The 24,664-nt window shown below is 45.4% G+C and overlaps 1 protein-coding gene across 1 annotated transcript in view; it reads left to right on the top strand.

Moving 5' to 3' along the window:
- CHCHD3 (coiled-coil-helix-coiled-coil-helix domain containing 3) overlaps nucleotides 1-24,262 on the top strand; it is a 250,644-nt gene extending 226,382 nt beyond the window's left edge. Inside the window, exons 7-8 of the mRNA XM_016220479.2 lie at nucleotides 10,127-10,262; nucleotides 23,544-24,262. Of these exons, the coding sequence (XP_016075965.1) occupies nucleotides 10,127-10,262; nucleotides 23,544-23,567 (160 nt within the window). The 3' untranslated portion in view covers nucleotides 23,568-24,262. The remainder of the gene's footprint in view (nucleotides 1-10,126; nucleotides 10,263-23,543) is intronic.
- Nucleotides 24,263-24,664: the final 402 nt, after the last annotated feature.

Here is a 24,664-nt window from a genome sequence, read left to right on the forward strand (position 1 = left end):
TAGAGGATATTGAACTGACCTAATACCACTGCCTTCCCTTCCTTACTGCCCATTTTCTTATTTACCACTTTCCTGCCATCTCGCTTCTGCCTTAGGACGATGCTGAAATTGTTTCTCCAAATTGCCAGGGATCAAATGCCATGACCTTTTATTGGTCTTCATTCTTTGGATGATCTTCTCCTTCGTGAATCTGATTTCCCCAGGCTTGTGGGGCTGTGTGATATGGTTCTTCTCTCCACACTCAGTTCTCTACGACCGGTCCCTCTTCCTTCCCTGTCACCCTCCCAGATGAGGCTGGTCCCCAGGGCTCACTGCCCACTGGGCCTCGCAGGGGATTCCTGGTCTGCGATATGACCTGCTCCCCTGTGAGCTTCAGCTCCACACTCTAAATCAGGGCTGGGGAACCTTTTCTCTGCCAAGGGCCATTTGGATATTTATAACATCATTTGTGGACCATACAAAATTATCAATTTAAAAATTAGCTATGAAAAAAGCTCCCAGATTTATTGACTTTCGAGTCCCACCTGCAGTTGCCTTGGCAGGACCAGACCAAATGGATTTTTTGGGCTTCATACGGCCCGCGGGCTGGACGTTCCTCACCCCTGCTCCAGATCCAGGTGGTTTGTTCCCCTTGGGGTTCCTGCCGTTATTGAGCACTTTCATTCCTTAATTCCCCAGGGCTGGCCTAACCCGTGCGCGTGCCACCTGGTCTTCCTCCCCTTTATCTCCGTGTCTGTCAGTTACCGCAAGCTTCCCTTGCTTTCCAGAGCTTTCTTCCTGCCTGTGTTTGTAGCTGGGCCCTGCTCCACTGGCCTCCCAGCCTAGACCGCTCCTGCTTCCACTCGGTTTATTCGCGCAGACCGGCCTTTCCACGGAGGCGCCTTTACATCTTCACTCTCGTGTGGAAGGGCCGGTGGCTCGCCCCCACCTACATGCGGAGTAGAACCTGAGCTGCTGTGTGTTGTTGGCAGGCTGTCCCTACAACCTGAGTCTCCTGGGCCTGACCAGCTTGACCAGGCCTGGGCCTCGGCTCACACAGATGCTCTCAGATGTTCCCTGTCTCTCACAGCCTGCCCTTCATTCATGGTCTTTTAAAATCCCATCGCCTCCTTTTCTTGGACTGCCAGACAACCCCCACCTGGAAGTGATCACCCCCTCCTCAGACAGTTGTCCTATCTACTGCTGTACTGTTTCCTTGACACCTCTGTCGCCTATGTTACTATGACCTCTGTGAGTGTGTGTGTCTCTTATGAGTGTGTTTTCCTCCCACCTTTTGTTTCTGCGCACCCTTTACCACCTTCACTGTGTACGCAGTGACTGCCACTGCGATAGCCATATGGCGTTTTTCTGCCTGGCAGCCCTGCATCCCTGGAGGTTGCTGGCCTGGCCTGTTGCACTCATTTTGGGATTTCCCTCTTCCAGTGGCCATGTCCAAGCATCTCCCCTTCAAGTCATCAGAGGGATGGAGAACCAAAATGCTGAACTACCCCTCTTCCTGACTGCCGCTCCCTCCACTCCCATTTTCAGCACTGTGACACAGCAGTATGGAGAAGTTTTTCTTCACTTGTCACTAAAATAAATACATTTGTGATTCTTTTAGTTAAGGGAGCGAGATGCATTTGTTCCTGAGTGTATCTGGTATTTGGATCTTGCTTTCAAATACAGCAGAAAAAGAGTATTTCCCTAAAGTAATGTAGTGCTCTCCCTACAGACTGACACTGGTCTTAACCTAGTTTTTTAGGCTGTGTCACAGTCCTCACTGAGCTATGTGACAGTTTTGAAACTTCTAAACTAAGCTGTTCTTGACCTGTCTTAATAAAAGCACTTCCTCAGATGTGATCACAGCCGGGAAGAGGAAGGGGCACTGCAATATATTTTCATGCTTGGGTGACTCAAATGGAGTTTCACCCAACTTCTCACCCCCGAGTCACCTCTCAGCTGAGAAAGAGTGGAAAAATTCATCCCAAAGGAAAATTCTTTTTGAAACATTATAAGCATCTAAAAATAGGAGCTTAACACGAATGTGTGTGCTCAACCGTATCTCTGCACAGGCTGCTGGTACCATACTACTTTTCCGGAAAATTCTGTGATTTTCTGCTATTACGGTATTCGATTTCATTGATGAAAATGATAGAATGAGGCCTGTGAAATAAATATTTCTCCAAACACAGAAGGATTACCCCTGGAAGTTTGTGCTCAGTGTTAAGTTTTTGGGAAGGTCTTAGGTTCATTGCAGACCTCTGTCAGACAAACTGCTAGGCTGCTGGGACTGGCCCCCCTGCTTTTTGGCTGAACTGGGGACAACTGCATTGACTGCATCCACTCTTCCTCTTCTGAGCTTGAAGACTGTCTGCAGGAACAATGGGCGATGAAGGGAGTAGTGCCCCTTCCAGAACTTGAAATTAAAGTCGTCTTGGCAAGCAAATCCCACAGTTTGCTTTCGCTTCATGGCCTGGTCTCCCCTTTCCCCTACCCTTCCCCATGGGTTGGTTGGGGAGCTAGCAAGTCCCTTGGCTTTTTCTCCCTCTGAACTAATCTGGCCCATTGTGCCTTCCTTTCCTCCTCTAGGATTCCCATCCGATCCCAGTTCCTCTCCCTCCTACCTCCAGATCTGGGCATTGACCCAGGACCAAATTATCCAGTTATCTCCTCCTTGGCCATTTTGAGTAGTAAAGCAAGAGGTGCTCCTGAGTGAGGAAGACAGTGAAGGCTAGAGAGTCACTTAGGCTAGTTACTAGAAGAGAATCTTGGGACCAGCCCTCGCTTTCAGTTCCTTAGTGATAATGAAAGTCCTCTTATCTGGAGCACTGTGGATTCAGTTTCAGGGACGTCCGTCCAAGTGTGCTTGGCACTATGTTTACAACTTTATTACCTCCCGATCTCATCGTGGACCAGTTACATCTCTGTCTCCCCACTAGACTGTGAGCTGCTGAGGGCAAGGATGCCATTGTGTTTAGCACCTATCACAGTGGATGACGTAATGAACACCTAATAGCACTTGCTGTGCGAGTGACTGACTGGATGAAAATGAATGAACCAGCCAACCCTCATATTTTCCATCCTTACACCAATTTTAGTCAGCATTCCAAAGTATCAGGATACGGGAAATGGAAATAACTCACAAAGCCTGGGGGTAAAATAACTTTTCATTTGTGTCAGTGTAAGTTCAATATATTATACAGATACACACATTTAAAGTAAAATCCAAGCGTGATGCATTGTGTGCACTCAAGATTAACACGTTCTAAGTTGTCTAATTAAATGGTTACTTTACAAAGTCAGGTGAGAATAAATGCCATGCTTTTCTTCAATAGTATTAATAATGATGATGATGCTTTTCTTGGCCGTGAGGCCTTATTGAGATATTTCTAATAAAATTAGTTTGGGCCCTAGCCAGGTGGCTCAGTTGGTTGGAATGTCATCCCCTCACCAAAAGGTTGTGGATTCAGTTCCCGGTCAGGGCATATACCTCGGTTGTGGGTTTGATCCCCGGTTGGGGCAAGTACAGGAGGCAACTGATCCATGCTTTTCTCACACACCCTCAACCCCCCCCCCCCCAAATCAATCAAAACATCCTTGGGTGAGATAATAATAATAATAATAATTTGGTGTGTAAGATTACCTGGTCTCATTCACACGTTGCTATATCCTTTGGAGATTCAGATTTACATTTGGCCCAGGACATCTCTTCATTCCACGCTGACGGGTCTGTCGAAGGGACAGAGGCAGCACTTCTCCAGATGTTTCAGTGCTTATAACCAAGGGCCACGTCCGTGAACCGTGGTTTCATTATGTCCCTGTGCTGTTTCTGCCCAGGATGCTCCATATAAACTTCCGCTGTCTCTCAGGCACGAGAGCTGCCTTGTTGACCCACTGGCACCCATTCTTACTGCAGTGTTATTGCCTGACATTTATTAGCAATGACAGTGGTCCAGGCATCATTAGAAAGAATGGCAGAGAGGGAAGTGTGGCTATGCCTTTCTAAATCAAGGCTCACCCAGGCTAGAGAACAGTATTTAGCTATAGAATTGCACCTAGTGAGAAGACTGTGTGAGCCTGAGAAAACAACATCTCCTGAATTCTTGCTTGTCCTAAAGTAAGTTTGATCTGGAAATTGAGTTTTAGGGTCCTTCCAGGTTGAGTTAATGTTGACATCAGTTATCTTCTGTGTCCCCAAGTTCTATATAATTATTGCCTCTTTTTCCAGATATCTTTGTTGTAAGTAAGAATTATTTTAGTTTAGTTTTTAGAGGTAGAGCCTTGCAGCACATAGCCCAAATATGTCAAGGGTACCATGATACGGTGAAAAATAAAAACCAAGCCAACCAGTTGATTTTTTTTTTTCCTGACTCATACCAGATGCTTGACTTCACATATCCTTTCAACTGAAGAAGTATTTCTTGTCAAAGATATTATTGGAAAACTTTTCTGGAAAGAGTTTTTTACTAACATTAAGTTATATTTAATCTGTCACCAGATTTTAAGAAATTATAAAACAAAAGAGTTGGGGCCCTTATTCTTTGGAGATACTGCAGAAGATGGCCTCATTTTTTTTAAATATCCTACCCAGGGTATGGGGAGGTGGGCAAAGTGCTACAAGGTTGTCCATGAGGAACAGAGTAAGAGTCACCTGCTCAGGAAAAGAAGCCAGGCACTGCGGGTCCCCAAAGTGTCAGAGTGACAGAGCCAGCCAACCCCCCCACCAGCCTCCATGTGGTCACATGCTATGAGTTCCCACTCTTCTCATAAGTTGGCCCTAACTGCCCCATTATTTCCAAGTAGCCAATATGAATGCATAAGGAAGAAAAATGTATTGCAAAATTGGAAAATTTTCATTCGCCTTATGTTCTGGTGTGTTTTTGCTCAGATACTGGTGTATGTGAGGTCTGTTGGTCTCAGAACAGGGTGCCTTTGTGTGTACAGCCCTGCCTTACTCATTTCACCTGGGGTGGGTGACCAGAAGTCCTGTCTTTGGGACCTTCCTGGTTGTAGGACTTTTTCTTGTAGGATCCTAAAAACTAGGGGAAGACTGGCGGCACCTTCCCCTCCCTCCTCGTAGGCCACCCTCCTCCTCGTAGGCCACCCTCCTCCTATGCACCCACATTAGCGAGCTGTGATTCTGACATCTTTTTCCAAAGTCAACAGTGGATTAAAATTAAAATATTAAAATATTTTTATAGATAGTACTCTTTGAAGCCTTGGGTTTATAGGATAAAATCTGTAGACTGTCGTATCCCTGGCCAAACCTGAATTTGTCTTTTCACCACACCCAGGTTGAACCTGCTGGTTGAATGCTACAACTCTCCTTGTGGGTGACCATCTGCTATCTGCTTGGTCGGTTCATTGAACTAAGTGCTGGACCCGGTGTAGTCAAAGTCGGTGTTCCCTCCTCTGACAACAGTGGAGGCCTGTTGGCATTTTTTGTGTTGAGATGATACATAGCCTCATAACTACCATTCATCATTTTAGAAGATAAGTGAAAAAAAGCCTTCTGGTTTTATTTTTTTATTTTTTAAGATTTTATAGCAAAGTGTATATGAAGACAAATTGAAACCAAGAAAACAGGCAACTTTTGGAGATGGTTGAGCTCTAAAGTGTAATTGTAGATATTTGATTATAGCTCCAATAGACACGTCATTGATAAGGATGGTTAGCATTTGTTAGGAATGTCAGAGAAACTGAGTTTTTCAGATCTTGCACTGTTAGAAAGAGACTTTACATTTTATTCTGAGAACTAATATTAGGATATTGTAATTTAAGGTAAAATTTAAAACGAAAAAATTTTCATATACAGTTGAGAAATACTTCCTTTATACTGCATTTTGTAATAGCTTTACTACAATGATAAGAGAAATGAGTGTATTATTATGGGCTCGGTAGCTTTAGTATGTGTTGTAAAAGAAAAGCAGCAGTCCTGACCATTGGGCTTAGCATCTAATGAAACCTATGGTACAGAATGAAATTAGTCCTTGCGTTGTGCCATAGGAACCAGAGCTCAGGATTTAGCTCAGCGTGGCTGTGCTGTGTGCCTGCTCTTGATGTGGTAGAGGCTGGTTTACGAGACCACCAGATCGCATGAGGGACGCATTGTCACAGCCTGTTGAAAATCAGAATTCTCCTTTCAGTGCCAGCCATTCTCACATCCATCCATCCGTTTGTCCATCTGTCTGTCCATTCCTTCATCCATCCATCCTTCCCTCCCTCCCTCGGTCCCCTCCCTCCCTCCCTCCCCTCCCCTAGCTCAGGGCACTTACTGGTCCAAGTCCAGGGAAAGGATCCTTTTCATGCACCTGCACTTCTAATGCATGACTTTTGTGTTCCCGAGAGCTTTAGGCATTGTGGCTGCTGACTGTCATTATGTGACCTCCGCAGCCTTTGCGTAGAGAATGGTATGAGGAGAGCTGTTTCCATATTTTTTCTTTCTCTGAAGTTACCTTATTCTTGCCATTTATAATGGTCGAACTAAAAAGATGGGTATGTCGTTTCCTTGAAATATAGAGCTCAGACCCACATTAAAGCAGTTTCTGAGACGTGAAAGTGGGAGAAGCAGTAGTGAAACCAAGAGCCCTGTAACAGACACTCAAGTACAAATGTATTTTAGAGGCTTAAGGCGGAGGGCTGTGAACACGCTTCGCTCAGCTTCATTTTTACAATAATGTTTTCATTTCTCTTCGACCAATTAATTCAACTTGTAGGGAGCTATTTCATGAAAATAATCAGAAACAATAGTAATAGTTTATGTTTATCACCATGTTATTTTAAGCACTGGAAAATTAGGAACAGCCTAGATGGCTACCTTTATTCTTTCTCCCGTTTCTACAGTAGACCTGTCTGTGTCCTGAGAAAAATACTTGGATATGTTTTCTTAGCTGCCTTTTAAATGAATATTAGTATTAGTATTGTTTTATTACATTGTTACTATAACAAAATAGCATTTTAATCACATGTGACAGGATCCACCAAGAGTTCTAATAATTTCAAGTGACCACTAAACTGGATTTTTTCTTAATTGTTTTTGATCGATATATATTTTCAAGTGTCAATTATATTTCACCAATTCCTTTTTGTTAAATGTGTTTTTGGATAACTATTCTGTCTCTCACTTTTTTATTATTGTTCTGAACTCTCCAAATTTATATTTTATCTTTCTCTTAACATTTGTCCTTCACTTTTTCTTTTTAAATCGTATTTCCATACAAAATAATTAAATTGTTTAAATGTCTCTTGCAGCTAAGATTTAATTTATCTACTTAGGTATCTTGAAATTCTGCCTTTTGTTATTTTTGCCTCATAGAGGCTTTTTCCATCAGCAGGAATGAAAGCAGTCAATAAAAATCAATTGCTGACACAATGACTGTATGGAGGTTTACCATAATGCGTATTGGAAATGCCTTTGAAACCCTTTTCCTGAATGGAAGGTGCCATGGCTGTGTTTTATGACCTTCTGATGTTAGACTGTAATCTCATTTAGCATTTTCCCAAAGTGAAAATATTGCATTAGGGCAGCATAACAAGCATTGCAGATCAATACGAGGCAGAGCTTTGCCCTTATAGATTAATCCAAGAAAAATGTACCAGAGTCTACTCCAGGAGCTGGGGAGCAGTTAGGTTGATTTCCAGCCCCTTCTCCCGTTCCCCCATGCAATCATCAATACAGGTTGAAATGTATACAAAAACAGTTTCGGATACCTGTGTGCACGCGTGCGTGCGTATACACACACACACACACATGCACATACACATGCACACACCCCTCGACTACTAGATAGGAAATCAAGGGCTCTGGGAGTGCGTAGTATTGATTTGTGGTGATAAAAGTATATTTTGACACGTTTCAAATCATAAATAACTCATGGACTTTAACTTGCATGATTAGTAGCTCAACTCAGGGTAAATGCTTATATTCAACTTAAATGACCTCTTTCTAAGGAGTTTGTAGTATTAGCTGAACCCCATTGTGAACAGCCTTTTTAAAAGAAAAAAGAAGACCCTCTTCAGTATGTAGAAGTTCATTCTCCAGTCTTTTCCTCCATGTGATTTGGGAAGGGCCACACATCTGGCCAGGGTTCCTCTCATTCCCTCTCCCCAGCCTGCCTTAAAGCTAAGGTAACGTTGGACGTATGATGGCCCTCAACAGTAGGGTGGAATGTCACCTTGCTTTCTCCTGAACGGATATGGGCATTAGTCATGCATGTGCTAGGTTCGGCCGACCTCTGCTTGACCACATTTTATTCAGCATTTACCCAGATGTGCGTCTTGCTGAAATCAGTCAGCTAGTGGCGCCTGCGCCTCTCCTCTCGGAAGCACAGCCGGCTCCCTTTAGATGCTGATGTTCACGGTAGGGGGTTAAGGAAATCAGTGTCCAGAAAAATTCACAGACATCTGAACTTCGAAATCTTAGAGATAATTGAAACTCCTGGGGTTGGATTTCAGTAAGGTATGAATAAAAAAGTAAAAGCAATGTTATGTAAAATGTGTGGGATTATTTTTCCCCTGTATGTCTACTTTCTTCAGAGGATAGTAAGAGGTAAACTCCCTCAGGGACCAGTAACGTGGTTTGCATTTCAGTTTTCTATTCTAGCAAAATATATATTAGCTTAGTGTGCTGGATAAAAGTAATGAGGAGACAAATCGTCACCCAGGGGTTTCCTTATTGATGAGAAATAGTCCTCCTGTGTTCTCCAGGGGTTTTCTAGACTCCATTACATTTAAAATAATGCTGTTTCAAGATTACTATGGCAATAACAAAATTTAAATTTCAAAAAAAGAACCAATATGAGAACCAGCATTAAGCAAAACTAATTTGAGGGGAAAAATGTGAATTCCTGTATTAAAAGTGATATTATGTATGTTCTCTGTGCGTTTAGTTCTTATAAACAGAGTTCCTCTACCATCTTAAGAATATTCTGTTTTTGTTTGTGTAATTCATTTGGCTTATTTTGCTGTTACCGTGTTTCAAGTCTATATGATAAGCTTTTCTGGAAGCACTTAAGTTCGGTGTTCTGCCTATCCACCGAAAGCAATCTAACTAAAATGTGAGATTTGTAAGTATAATTAGCAAAATTTGAGCCCAGGAATTAAAAATTATTTTCTCTCTCTACTCATTTGTTTTGTCAACAACTGATTGCATGACTTCTGGAAGAGGTGTCCTTATCAGTAGCCAAGGTCACAAAGAAAACAAGACACACTCCTTGGGATTTGCATGCTAGTGGTAAATGCAGGCTAGTGAGTGCCCTGTAGTGTACACAGACTGTAGTGTAATCAGCGGGAAGTGCACCGTGAAGGTCAGTGGGGTCACCATAAAGAGGGTGATAGACTCCACCATGGATGGGGAGAGCCAGTGAAAGCTGTAGATACGATTGCACTTCAAAGACAAGTGAATATTTTGCAGATGTCTGGGAGTTTCTAATGGATGGGAGTTTGGGCTCATAGCATTCCTAAAATCCTGCATGAGCAGAGATGTGAAGGGACATGTGAGAGCCACGCCCTGGAAGTGGTTTGGTCAGGCTGCAGCAGAGTGGGGAATTAAGGCTAAAGAGGAGGCAGGAACCTGACGAAGACCTACCTGTTGACCTCGCATTTTGTTTAAAAAGCAGTAATGAGAGAGGCTGTCTCAGATTTATGTATTAGAACCCTCTGGAAGAACCTCCTCTGGAAGACAGGAGCAGGAGGCGACAGCTAAGAGACAGAGAGGGCAGTTGGGAGGTGGCGGAATCCAGGATATAAGCGTAAGGACAGTGCGTATGGGGAGAGAGACCAGAACGTGGGGTCCCCCCCTCTGTGACCTGCTGGGGGTGAGGGTGGACAAGAGGAATTAGGGCCCCGAGGCTTCTCACTCACTGGCTGGGCTGAAGAGCGTTGGTGCCATTCGCCTGCTTTCCACTTCGGTTTGGTGGGAAGCTCTAAGTGTCCAGAGAGGCTCGTGGTGGCGTCGGCTAAAGGAACTAATTTCAGAGAGATTGTTTACCTTGTATACCTCTCAAGGCTGAAGACAATTACCTCTCTTGAATTTTTCTTTCTACATTTGGAACATTTATCGTATTTAATGTCTTAGATGTTCTCTGGCCTTGATCTTTGCTCTGATCGAAGACCGTTTGTCTCAGTGCTCCCCGCTTTTTGTTTCCAGGCGGTATGAGGTTCATCCAGTCTGTGCGGACCTGCAGGCCAAGATCCTCCAGTGTTACCGGCAGAACGCCCAGCAGACGCTCAGCTGCTCTGCGCTGGCCAACCAGTACCTGCGCTGCGTCAACCAGGCCAAACAGGTGGGTGTGCGGCCCAGCTGCTGCGACGGCCTGGTGAGGCTGTGGTCAGCTTCCATCCGGAGGGTTGTGAGAAGAGCCTGCATTCTCCTGTGTTTAGCTCATTACTCTCAGAAAAAACAATTCTTACTAAAATAATACTTCTCCCAGTTCTGAACTTTTGTCCTCTGTAGTAACCGTGTCTTCAAGGTCATTCATTGCTCCCTATTTCTGGGCCAATACTCAAAGCCAGCAAAGAGGAAAGATGCGAGTTAAGGGGCCAGCAGCTTTGGGTCCAGAAGCAGCAAGTGGTCATACAGAGAGCCTGGTTTAAAAAAACGAAAGACCAAAAATGAACAGAAGACTGAAATAAAAACCTACCATTCAATTTTCTGCCCATTGGTAGAGGCCACTCACTTGGCCAGGAAAGGGAGGCCAGAAGCAGGATTTAGAAAATAGTTTCCTTCACTTTTTTATGCCATGGCCATGTTCTTCTCTGGACCCTTCATTATCAGAATAATATGATGTTCCCAGGACATGTATTTTCTCTCATTTATGTACTTTAGGAAGCTAATGATGAACTCAGAAGCAAGTTATCAATTCTGGCAGGTCATGTAATTGCCTATCATTTAACTGATTTAACAGTTGGATGTAGGTGGTTCTGAAAGACGGCAGTTGTTGGAAACCTTGATTCTTTGTGCTGCTAACCTCCCCAGAGTTGACCTTCTAGCCCAGCTAAATCTGGTGTTTGAGTTACACAGCAGGACTCTGCAGCATGATTTGCTGTAGTTATAATAATACCACTTAGCGTAAATTTCTAACATTCTGATGGCAGGGTTGGTATTGTCTGCTCATGGGAGGGTTGGTATTGTGTGCATAGCTGGACGGTAATGGCAACACTAGTAGAAACAATATGCAGTAGTCCTCCCTATCCACGGCTTCGCTTTCCACAGTTTGTCACCCATGGTCAGCTGCGGTCTGAAAATATTAAATGGAAAATTCCAGAAGTGAACAGTGCTTGAATTTTCAGTGGCTTGCTGCTCCGAGCAGTGCGGTGAAACTTTGGCCATCCCTCTCCATTCCTCCTGGGGTGTGGTCATCCCTTTGTCTAGTGCATTCCCGCTATACATTCAGCACAAGAACATATTTTATGAGAGACAGAGAGACCACATTCACATGCCTTTTATTACAGTATGTTGCTGTAATTGTTCTATTTTATTATTAGTTATTGTTGTTAATCTCTAACTGTGCCTAACTTATAAATTATATTTTGTCATAGATACGTATATACGCATAGGAAACAACAGTATAGCGTATCTGTGGTCTCAGGCACCCATTGGGGTACCGGAACATACTGCAGATGAGGGAGGACTACTGTAATCAAGATTTGTTAAAAGCCTATGTTGTCTTTAAAGGCCTGATGGCTTGAGGCTTTTTTCTGTTTCTTGCTAATAGTGACACTTGTATAACTCATAATAGTGCACCAGGGATTTTTTCTTTAAAGGTCTTCGGTAGAAATAATGCTGATATTGTTGTTAGTCCATTTTATTTGCAAAAGCAGCTTCTGATATGCTCTTAACAAGCCCGGCATTCAATATTAATACTCACGGAGCACTTGGGACCTGGAAGCTGGGCAGGGGTTTTCTGACTCGCTACTTAGTGCCATGGGGAGGCAGAGGTGGGCAGCCAGGGCAGAGAGCGGCTGAGGAAGCGGATGCCTCCGCGCCCGTGTCTAACGCAGGTGCCGTTCCCCAGTGTGATTCGTGACGTCACTGAAGTGACAGCTGCAAGGGTGTCTGGGGATCGACTCCCTCCTGTCTGAGTTGTGTAGAATCATCTACACATAGCTCCATGAGATCAACGACTTACATTTCTAGAATAAAACAGAGTTAATATGGGACAAAATCAAATATGCCACGTGGCGCAGTTGAGAGCTCAAATTGGGCAGATCCGAGTTTGTACCCAAGCCGTGTCTCTTGCTAGTTCTCTGATCTTGGGCCTTGATTCTCGTATGTGAATTGAGGTAACGATATCTCCAGTGTTGTCGTGAGGATAACATTTATATAAAGTATTCAATAAATCTTGCTTTTTTCTTTTTTCCTCAGTTGTGTATTTCATGCTGAAACCAACTAAATGGATTAAACAAAAGCATCAGATTATTAGCAGTGATTCCAAAAGAGACCCTCCTTTCCCCCCAACCCCATCTGCAATATAATTTAACACTATTTTCAGCAAATATGTTTCCAGTACCTATTATTTTGACTACTCTTACATTCAAGTATTAGGGAGTGTATAAAACCGATATTATTAAGAAGATGTGTGTCCACAAAACATTTTATCCTAAAATAGCCAACACGGAAATGGGCAAGAACCAAGAAACATGAATACCTGTATTTCTTTCCATAGGACTTTAGATTTCAAGGTGATTTCACATCCATTCTCTTACTTTTTTGTTTGTTTACCCTCATCTGAGGGTAGAATGTGCTTTACTGATTTCAGAGAGAGGGGAAGGTGGAGCGGGGTGATGAGAGAGAGAGAGAGAGACATTGTTATATGAGAGAAACATGGATCAGTTGCCTCCTACACGGGCCCCCACTGGGGATCAAACCCAAAACCTGAGCTTGTGCCCTGACCAGGATTCGAACCTGCAACCTTTCGGTGCATGTGACAACACTCCAACCAACTGGCCAGGGCCTCTTACTTGATTTTTATGACCACCCGAGATGTAAAGAGAAATAGTTTTATTCTCATCAGTTTACAGCTGAGAGAATTGAAACCCAACAAAGTAAATTTAACAACTAGGCCAAAATATAACTCGCCATAAGAACAAAAAATTTAAAAATAGTGTTTGGTTTTTGATTTGGGTGTGCGAAGGCACATCCATCACCCACTGATACAGAAGTAAGGCAGTAAGGGAAAACATGTACACTAATCATGAATTGAAGGGGACAATCGTGGAGATCAACTTAAGGAGCTGGTCCTAGAGACTGGCGGTAACCGGGGGCAGTGGGGTTACACAGCCCACGAGCGAAGGTGCAGCTCCACACGGCCCCATGTTACGATCTCACCAAAATGGCCACGGGGTGATACCAGTATTTCGTGCATAGTTACTTCTCTTCTAATACCACATGTTCCTTTTCCTCCTTGTGAGGTTAGTCTACTTGGTGTCCCCACTCTCCCGTAGTCAGGAGAGACTTTGGTAGGATATGTGGTCTTGATCCCGACTGCAGTTCCTGACCGGTCAGCAGCCCTTCTTATGTTTCCTTGTTAAATCCAGAGAACGAGCTGGACTCACTAACAGAAAATACTGAACATGACAACGACCCATTAGGCTGCGTTGTCCATTTCCGGCGTAGTGCATGAGTTTTCCCCTTGGAATAATTCCAACAGCCAAACCCACTCCACTTTTAAATGACTCATAAGGTTGGGCTTTCACGGGTTCCCTTGGGGCATGGTTCTGGAGACTAATAGATTTTAATGATAGGAACATTTCCGGATATTCCTTAGCTTGCTTTCCTTCCTGATTCATCCACGTTTTCACATCACTCTTTTTTCGGCTATTCTTGAACAGTTCCTCGTGGGGTGACATGAGACATTTAGACTACTTCCAGTATATTAAATTGTGTGTCTTCACAGGGGTAAAGAGATATTAAATTGCTATAATTATTATTTCTAAGACTTAAAAGCTACTGGCCAGCTAGATGAGATACAACATTTAAAAATGTAGGGGCTATCGATTGATAGACTTCTATGTCTTTTATTTCTCATATCTGCTTAGCCTCATAGCTTTCTAAAAACCCCTAAGATTGACTTACCCGTCCTTACCTTTAAAACCCGATTCCCATTCAATCTTCGTTCACCCACCTTATAGGAGGCTATGGAAGGGAGAGGAAGGGGGGAGGCCAATAGTAATTGCCCACTAGTGGGCCCAAATGTGCCCAAGTTTTATTTATAAAAAGGCAGGGGGTGTAGAAAGGGGTTTGCTCCCAGATCCACATTGCTATGCTCCCTGGGACATCCCACTGCCCCTAGTTTACTCCCAGAATCCATCTGCTTGGTGGGGGGTAGTGAGTCTAAACATCCCAGCTGTTGTCTCAGCCCTGCTGCTCTTGGCAGAAAGGTACAGAGCTGGCTGGACTTCTGGAAACAGTCGGGAGGGTAGGGTTTGTGGGAAGGGCTGTAGCTAACACTAATCTAGTCATGGCGACCTGGCTTCAGTGTCTCCTTTGGGAAGTTCAGGGTTTGAACTAGGTGATGCACGAGGGCCTTCCCGCTCTGTTATTCTAGGACTGATTGTACATCCATGTGTGAGAACAAGAGGCAGTGTGCACAGCACGCGTGTTGGTGAGCACTTTCAAATGAAGAGATACGGCTGTGGGTACAAGCAGCACCTGCTCCGGGGACCTCCAGCACTTCCTCTCCTCTTAGGTCCTGCTGTCAGCCGTAAGCTTTCGCTCCAGATGCACAGCTGCATTTCTGGTCGGTCTGCCTGTTGTCTGGCCTCCCACAGCTTGCTTGGTACCCCTTCCTTGAAACATGTACGCCCGTCAGCTCCGGGGAAGCCAAGGTGACAGAATGGACTTGGGAGGGGGTGAAAACAGTTGCCAAGTTTCTCCAAAGTCACTGACGTGAAAAGTGGCTCTCAGTGCCCCCTGGCAGGATGTAGGCTGCCGGCTAATGAAGTGCATTAGAAAATGCAAGGGAGTACCTGTAGCCAGCCCCAGGCCCCTCCGGGCTGCAGTGCCTTTCATCCTGTGTGCCATGGGTGATGAGGGACTGTGAAGTCAGAGCAGAAGAGCCAAAGAAAGACCAGGGCGAAAAGCAAGGGCCAGGCCCAGGAGATGCCCAGAGGACAGAAGGCAGGTGGAGCCGGGAGCCAGGTGGTGGAGGCCTCTCAGGAGCCAATAAACCAAGAGGTTGAAACCAGCAAGTGGGCAGGAGCCAAGCAAGCAGCTCGCTGAAGAAGTACCAAAGTGAGCACCTCTTAGAAATGAGGCCTGTCTGCTTTTCGCTGACCACTTTGAGGACATCAAAAAGTCACCAGGCTGTAGTGAGAACATGGGGTCAAGACCCTGATAAGTGAGGCTAGATCCTAATGAAGCTTCTTCATCCCAAGGCTGGTGCGCTCCAGTCCATGGTCAGCATCCAGCACCAGTGCACGTGGAGGAGATTACTCGGCAGAACGTGCCAGCTTCTTAAAGACAGCGTAGTTTTTCTCTAGAACTTGGATTGTGTTAGACCAGGGCTCAAATGCTGCCCCATTATTTGAGTATGAAGAGGCCCTGAAAACATAGCAGTAGCTATCTCTCTAGAAATCAGAATTCCTGAAAGGAAAACCTGGTGCCAGAGCAAGCTGCATTTTATCGTCATTTTCAGACAAACTATAAATTACATGCAAATGATGTGATAGACTAGAGGCTGGTGGAACGAGACAGACCTTAGATCATGTAACCTGATCGCATCTTTTCACTTGGAAAAATCAGCACCCAGAGAGTCCCAGTGCTCTGTAGATGGGGCGGAGTCCAGACCAGAATAGCTCGCTCCTGTTGCCAGACCCAGTGCACTCTCCCCTGCAGTATCAGATCTCAAATGTGGGTGAGCTTCACAATCACCAGGGAGTTTATTTAAAATGCACATGGCTGGCCCCATCCCCAAGCTCTGAGGATGGACCTGGACATCGGAACTTTGAACGGATTCCCCAGGTGGCTGGACACAGAGCGCTGGAGCCCACTGGCCTTTGTTTCCTTTCCTTCGGGAGATGAGGAGCTGCCCGACATGTCACTGCCAACCCTGTCTGAGCCATCTGGCAGAGGTCTAATCAGACCGATCCTCAGGAACAAACAGAAGATGTCTTGGACAGAAGGCAGGAGCCCCTGAAAAAGCAGCTGTCTTCTCCCCTCCCCTGGCCCCATTGAAACTGCAGTGCCACTGGCTGAGGAGCCATGCCCCCAGTTTTTACGGGCAAGAGGATGGAAGGAGGCTCCCAGCCAAGGTCCTCAGGTCCCCTGGGCAGCCCACATGGTGACTAGACCCTCACTTGGCTTTGCTGCTTTAGTCTCCCTGCTCCCGTCCTCTGAGCCATGCCAGGGACCCCTGGCCTTGTGCAGTTGCTCCTGATGTCCGCAGATGCCCACCGCCATGGAGCACAAAGATAAAGCCAAAAGGGTGACTTGGGGAAGACCTGAGGAGCATGTTTTTACTGTGTTCAAGGGTTTCTTTATCACTGTCACCTGATGACATTTACCAGTGTCCCGCCAGGCTGCTCCTGCCCAGGGTGATGCATGGATGTTCCAAACAGATTTCACGTCCTTTATGGCACCGCCCTTAGAATTTGGAGCCATATGAAAGCAAACTAAATTCCAAACTTTAAATTGTTACCCCGGCCCCTTTCATCATAGGAATCCTCTTCTAAACCGCTTTCTGAGAGCCATGTCCTTTATGACCTTGCCTTTTTTTAAACCAGGGTTAAATAGAAAAAACATTACCTTGGTACTAGACTTAGATCTTAGTGGGCATCTTTCGCGGTGCTTACCTTTCAAGGGCTAGGGCTGCAGTGGGTACTGTCGTGTTTGTTGTGTAGCAAGTTGTATAAACAGTGACTTGTAATTTAATTTGAATTATTACACAGCATTTGGCATAGGAGATACGGAACAAGATCGAGGCATTAAAAAGTTAACTTGTGTTTCCTCCAAAGCAAGAAGGGTAAAGAACAGCGCTGCTTGGGGGGAACGCCCACACTGAAAGCAAAACGACTTAGCTAATCAGACCTTCGGGGGCAGGAGCACTTGGCGCCGCAAAGCTCGCTCTGTGCTTCTCCTAAATTGAATTTATCGATTACTTTTGCTTCTATCTCACAATCTTCTCATTCTGTCTTTCCCACTCACTATTCCTCATCACAGCTCCATTCTCGTCCGTTCCCCATTCTCTCTGTCCCTCGGTGAAAACTCAGGTACACCCAGGACGGGCTCCCCTTTTGGATCCCCCACGACCTTTGGTCCTTACCCAGCTTTATTGGGGCTTTTGAAGTCTTGATGAGAAGCCGGGGCAGCTCCGCCAGAGACTGAGTGGTGTCCTTTATAGAAAGAGAAAACGAGTTTTATTGTCATCGTGGTGATTGTTTAGCAACCCAGGGTGGCCGCCGTTCGTCCCGACTGTGCTGCTGACAGCCACCCCTCCACGGCTGTAATTCAGAAACCAGTTGAGAGATGACTGTGTGGTGAAAATATTTGAGGGAGACAGTTAAGATCGTTTTAATAAGTGGAAGTGGCGCGCAGTCTCTGGTCTCCGGGGCCCTGCTCTTGCCTGCCCCAGGGAGCTGCCAGTCCCTTCCTCGGCGGTTGGAAGCGGAAAGAGACTCGGGAAAAGAGCAGTGTTGATGCCCGAACTGTTGCCTCCTTTGCTAATTTCCCCAGCTGTTTATAAGACGGGTTTCTGCAGGCCCCCAAACCGCAAGTGATAAGCAAAAGCAAGAAACTCCTTACTCTACATTAAGATGAAGTCCTAGCAGTCCCTTAAATGAAGGAAGCGATTTTTTATAACTTGCAAAACCTCCCCTCAATTCTTCAGGGAATTTCCTATGTTAATTTATGCAGCGTTAAATTTATGCGGTGTTGAAATTCAGCCCAAAGGCAGCTGCTTACAGAGCCCATACAGAGATTACAGGAGAATCTACAAGGTGGATGCTAAATGACACAGACCCTGCCAGGCCTCGGGACCCCGTCACCTCAGGCCCTTGGGCCTGGGTGTTAACAGGTTTCATCGCATAGCTGTGACATAGGAACACGCAGAATGTTTTGCCAGTTCATCTTTTTAAAAATTCGACTTGCCATTGTGTGTTTGCTAATGTCTGTGACAGAAGGGAGGCGTTTTGTACCACCTCTGCCACCCTTTGGTGGCGACTGACTGCAGTTTGACAACATAGCCTGTGTGTAGACCAGCCCTGGAAGACACAGGTTTGTCCCTTGTGTCTTCAAAGAGTCACCGTGTATCAGCTGAACTTTAAAGCACGTATCAGGGTATTTTGTGAATGTGGTTACTTCTCTGTGTCTATATTTTTTCAGAAGTGTTCTTTTAAGTGCCTTTATGTCAGACCAGCCCATTGATCTTTGCACCAGCCAGGGCCCAGCTTGTCTCTCTTAAAGAGAGTCTGATGCTCTTATCACTCCCTGAGCTGGCTGAAAAATTACCGTCTGTATTTGGTTGGGGTTGCACGGAGAAGGAGAGTAAAAGACCCACTAGACTCTAGAATAACACTAACTATTGCTTTAATTATGTTGGGCTCACCGCTGATTATTTTGCAACTGTTGAAAAGTGGTACATTGTGTTTAATAAAAAATAAAAATAAAATAAAAAAACAACTTTCATGGCCAAAAGGAGAAGTTTATTGATAAAAGCAAGGGTTTATTGAGCCAGATGCTAGCCAGAAAAGCACCTGCCCTGGGGCTTGAGGTCTGCACCAACCGCAGCATGGCTGGATGGAGAAGACAAGGCGAGTCCACTGTCCTGGAGCTGATGGGCCCTTTTATATACTCATGGTGTTTGGGGGAAGAGAGGTGTAATTTGTTTAGAAAGAATTTGCATTGACTACAGATAAGGGGGACGGGAAAGGATGAAGTGGGGCTCTGCACAGTCTGAAGAGGAAATATTTACTACTTTTGATTGGTTGTGGGCCCAGTCCTGGGAGTGCACGCACTTGCAGGATGGAGGTGTCCGGTGGTCGCTCCAGAAGCCGATTCAGGGCTCCACCCTACACTCAGGAACGTGAGGGTCCACTGTTAGCTGACCCGCAGCTGTGAGCTGGTGAACACGCTCATCTCTCACTCCCAGCCCGCTGTGATTTAATTCAGGACAAATCAAAATCTTTTTCTTGTCGATTGTCATGTGGCTATCGCTATAATCTTAAGGTCTAAACCATAGAACGCGGCACAGCCACGTAATCTTGACCAGGCAGCTCACAGCTTAAAGTTCCCATTGGCGTGTTGAAGAAAGTAGTGAGTATATGACCTCCAAAGTCCAAAATGGCTTCACTCATAAAGTGACCACTTTCATTAATAACTAAATGCCTTTAGATGGGCTCAGTATTGACCCGCTTTACGCCGACTTCCGTTTTGTATTACTCTGCAGTGTGGCGGCGAGGGTGTCTACATATATGAGCTTATAGTTCCCAGTCCATGTAGTTGGAGAGGCTTGCACACAGATCAAGCCCCAAGGGGGTGAGGCGGGGGGATAAATGAGGCGCTGTGATGCTGTGACATTGCCAGGTCTGGTTCTTCATGGTAGGTGCTGAATGTTTAGTTTTCCCGGGGAGCACAGAGCTAATGTGAGGGGCGGGGTGAGAGGGCCTCTCCGCCTGGGCTTAGCCGCACAGCGCGGCCTGCTCCTCCGGGCGCGCCCCGCCTGGAGCGCCCCCTTCTTGCTGGCTCTCCGGCCGGCTCTGCGTGCGCCCCTGCACACTGCTTGCCTGCCTTTCACTCTGTTCTTTTGCACCCTGTGGGCGCAGACTTCTTAGAAACCTGTAATCGTGGATACTGCAGTAGGATCTTTAGGATAACCTACCCGTCCTGTGCTCTGGGACCCAACACGCCTATTTGTCCTTCCGCTCTTTCTATTCTGCCCCTTTATTTCACTTTTTTCTTTGACCTTAAACCTTTAAAGACCTTCGACCTCTTCTGAGCCTGCAGCTTCGTTCTAGACATTTCCCTCTGGGATGTTTCAGCATCGCCCCAGCTCCACTACCCCCAAGTTGGAACCCTTGTCCTCATGTTCGGTGTGCCTTCTCTCACTGACTTCCCTGTTTCTCTTGGTGACACCACCATTCTCCCTGTCACCGAGGGTCCACCACTCCTTGGGTCTCGCCATCGCTTTTCCTTCCCGTGTTTTTGTGGCACTGTTTCTCACCCACACCTTTGCTTGGTTCCTAATCTACCTCCTCCCTGGTCTTGCTGCCTCCAGACTCTCCTCCGTGGGACCCATTATGCTAAGGGTGTCAGGAGAGCCTTTCTCACGACGTTCCGTAGGCAGCAGGCCATTTCTCAGCCCGGCACTCATGGGTCGGGGCCCCCCTTGCCTCTTTCTGGTACCTCCTGAGTGCCCACCCTTTCCTCCAGCCAGGCCTGTCTCTTTCCTCCACCGTCCATACATACTGGGCTTGTTCTCACCTCTGAGTCTTTGCAGTGCCCCCCAGCCTCGCCTGTCCCCACCCCTACCCCTGGTTTTTCCCTGCATTCTGTCCTAGTGGAGGGTCACTGAGGAGCCTTCTGACCCTCAAGCTGCAGCGCTGTCTTCTGAGCCAGGCAGAACCACTCTCCTGGAAGAGTACACGGGAAACTGGGAAACAGGAAGGAAAAAGTTACATTTACTATGTCCTCTTTTGTTCTTGAATTTTATACTGTGTGTACTTATTCAATAAAATAATTTTAGCACATATTTAGCAAGTATATTTAAAAATCACAGGTTATTACTGAGTCATGCCTTGGTTTTCCATGAGCGTGTGTATTGGTTTCCCCATAGCACCTGAGTAATTGCAGCAAGTACCTGGTAGGAGCTCAGTTAAGTGCTGGGTAAATCAGTGGCTGGAAGGGTGAGGGGTGGCAGGAAGAAGGCGTGAACAGATTAGAGGCGACCTGCGACCCCCCAGCCTCCTCTTCCTGAGTAATTTCAAAGCTAAAGGGGAAAGGATCACTCTTGTCTTTTTAAAGATTCCTAGAATGGAGGCAGTGTACCCCGCTCCAGCTGGTTCTAGAGTTTTTATCTGATAATTAAGGATTCTTCTCGCTAGGATTTTATATATAGAAAATCCTAAAAACTCATAAAAAACACACTAGAACTAATCACCGAATTCAGTAACGGTGCAGGATACAAAGATAACGTACAAAAATTGGTAATGTTTTCTGCACACTAACAATGAATTTTCTGAAAAAGAGATTGATCCCATTTATATAGAGATTGATCCCATTTTTAATAATCCTATTAAAAAATAAAATACTTAGGAATAAATTTATTTTCACCAAGGAGAAGAAAGATCTCTATTCTGAAAACTATAATTCATTGATGAAAGAAATCAAAGACACAAATAAATGGAAAGATGTCTTGAGTTCATGGATTAGGAGAATTAAATTTGTTAAAATGTCAATACTTCCAAAAGCCATCTATAGATTCAGTGCAATCCCTAACAGAATTCCCATGGCTTTTCTTTTTTTTTTTAAGAAATAAAAAAAAAAAATCTTAAAATTTGCAAGGAACCACAAAAGACTCCCAATAGTCAAAGCAATCCTGAGGAAGAAGGGGAAAGCAGGAGACATTACACTGTCTGATTTCAAGCTGTACCATAAAGCTATAGTAATCAGACAGTGTGGTACTGACATAAAAACAGACACATAGACCAGTGGAACAGAATTGATAGCCCAGAAATAAACCCAGCACGGTCAACTAATATTTGACAGGGGAACCAAGAATACTCAGTGGAGAAAAGACAACCTTTTCAATAACTGGTGCTGGGAAAATTGGATATTCATGGGTAAAAGAATGAAACTTGACTCCTGTCTTACGCCACTCACAAAAATTAACTGAAGTGGATTGAAGAATTAAATATAAGACCTAAAAGCATGAAACTCCTAGAAGAAAACATAGGGAAAAAGCTCCCTGTCGTAGGTCTTGATAATGATTTTTTGGAAACCACACCTAAAACACAAGCAACAAAATAAAAAATACATTAGGTGGGAATACATCATCTGAAAAGCTTCTGCACAGCAGAGGAACCACCGAGAAAGTGAAAAGACAACATACAGAATGGGGGAAACTGTTTGCAAACCATATATCTGATAAGGGGTTGATATTCAAAATATATAAAGAACTCATCTGACACAATAGCAAAAGGAAAAAAAATTACTTAATAAGTGGGCAAAGGACCTGCATAGACATTTTTCCAAAAACGATGTGTGCATAGCCAACAGGTACATGAGAACATGCTCAGCATCACTGGTCATTAGGGAGTTGCAAATTAAAACCACAGCGAGATAGCACCTCATGCCTATTAGAATGACCGTCATCAAAAAGGCAAGATATAACAAATGCTGACATATAGGGGAGAAGAGGGGGCCCTCGCACACTGTTGTTGCGATTGTAAATTGGTGCAGCCATTATGAAAACCAGTTCGAAGCTTCCTCAGGAAACTAAAATAGAGTTACCGTACGATCCAGCAGTTTCACTTCTGGGTATATACCCAAAGGAAACAAAAACACTAGCTCAAGAAGATACCTGCTCTTCCATGTTCATAGCTGGTTATTTACAATGGCCAAGACATGGAAACAACCCAAGGCTCCATGGATGGATGAATGGGTGTAAAGAAGTTGTGTATATACAATAGCATAAAAATATTTAGCCATTAAAAAAAATGAGGAAATCCTACCATTTGTGACAACATAGACGGACCTTGAAGGCATCATGCTAAGTGAAATAAGTCAGAGGAAAACAAATGCCATGTGATCTCACATGTGGAGTCTGAAACAAACAAACGGGCCAGACGCATAGAAAAAGAGGTCAGACATGTGGTTGCCAGAAGCGGGGACGGGGGGAAGGTGGGCAAAGGTGCAGGCTTCGAGGGAAGATTAGTAAGCGCTGGGGATGTAACGTACGACGTGAAGACTGGTCCCCGCTGCTGTGTGCGACAAGGTTGCTAAGAGAGTAGATCCTACGAGTTCTCATCACAAGGAGAGAGTTTTCCTTTTTGGTGTGTCTCTTTGAGATGGGGGGGTGTTAGCTAAACCTACTGTGGTGATCATTTCACAATATATGCAAATCCATCCTCAGGCTGCACCCCTTAAGCCTTAGGCAGTGAAGTATGTCTACAGCTCCTCACCCACAAAAGTAAACAGCCAAGTGGATGATGGTAGGAGGCGTTTCTGCAGCGGGGACAAGTACCTGTGTGGCTCTGCCCCAGGTGAGAGATTTTCTCTCAGGGCCTTTGGGTTTAACCTCTGTCCTACCCCACTCCTACCCCAGTCCCTGTGGCCACCAGAAATGCTTCCATACATTTCCAAATGGAGGGGGGAGTGAGACGGCGCACCCCCTCCTGCCCCACCTTAGGGTTCCCGCCGTGCCCCCCAGGGTTCAGCTGAAGGGGGGGGTGTCCTTTGGAGATCATGCAGGACTAAGCGGGGATCTTTAAAGGCAGGGATATTTTGAGACCCGGGGGCACAGCCTTGCCTTGCGCGTTTTCGAAGTAGGTCTTTGGAAGACAGTAGCCCTAGTACTAAGCAGTCGCCCCATTTTCTGGTGGTAACACTCGGTTTTCTGTTTCTCTTGCAGAGCAAGATGGAGAAGGGAGGGTAAAGCCAACTTCCAGAACACGCAAAACTCCTTCCACGTTAATTCCAGAGGGGGAACATTCTTTTTTTCCTAAGAAAGCAACCTGTTTAAAGAGAAGACCGCCGTAGAGAAGCACGGGAGAGCGGAGCGACAGAAGCCCACCGCAGTTTCATCAGCGACGACTTGCAGGCCGGGGCCTAGGTCGGGTCGGCCGCGGGGGACACGCTGCGGTGCTGGTAACCCACCTGTGGCGGCAAAGGGAAGGCAGCCCTCTCCACCCTCCGTGCTTTCTGCCCAACTTTCTGTCCTAGCTGAGCCCCATCTTTGGTGACCCTCCGCTCCGCAGAGCCCGGGGGGATCAGGGATCAGGGAGTTGGAGCGGGGAGGGGACAGGCCGGACGCCTCCGTCTCAGGCCCGCAGTGCTGGGCCGAGTTGTCCAGACTGTGGCGAGTTGGGTTTCTGTTTCTTTCTCCCTTGACTATGTAAGAGCTATTTCATTTTAACTTATTATGGCGATCATGTAAGGAAGAAGATAAAAAGGAGAGAAAATGTCCCTCTTACTGGAATAATGTTTATGATTACAAGTGAAATAAGGCATTTTTTATCAACATAAAGGCAACCTCGGCTTATACAACCGCTTCTCTATCATGAATTCTGACACCTCGACTTCACTCTCTCTCAATAATAAATATATTTTCTGACGAAGACTGGCATTGTAGCCCAGGGCCTCGTGTGTTTCTTTCTCAGGATTGGATGGTTATGCTTATGGGGATTGAGTTGATTTATATTGTTACTGATTTACATCTGTGCTGTACCTTTCTCCTGGAAAGGTCCAGAGCACTTTGCAGAGCCTCAGCCAAGCAGGCACGACTCAGCATTTGCCTCTTAGGTAGGCAGGTAGGATTCAGTGAGATCTTTACAAACTGCTTGGCCTTCCTCTCTCTGGGATGACTTAAGCCATCCTGCCCATGGCGAGAACGAGCTTAGCTGACCTCGGTGACGAACTTCCCACCCAGCGACCTATGAAATGTTATTTTTAAAAAGTCAGCCAACCTTGAGTATTTTCCCTCTTTCCAATTTCATTAAAACTTTCTAATTACATCTCCCTTTTTACCAGAGG

This window comes from Miniopterus natalensis, chromosome 10 (genome assembly GCF_054644295.1).
Source record: "Miniopterus natalensis isolate mMinNat1 chromosome 10, mMinNat1.hap1, whole genome shotgun sequence".
Taxonomy (NCBI): Eukaryota; Metazoa; Chordata; class Mammalia; order Chiroptera; family Miniopteridae; genus Miniopterus; species Miniopterus natalensis.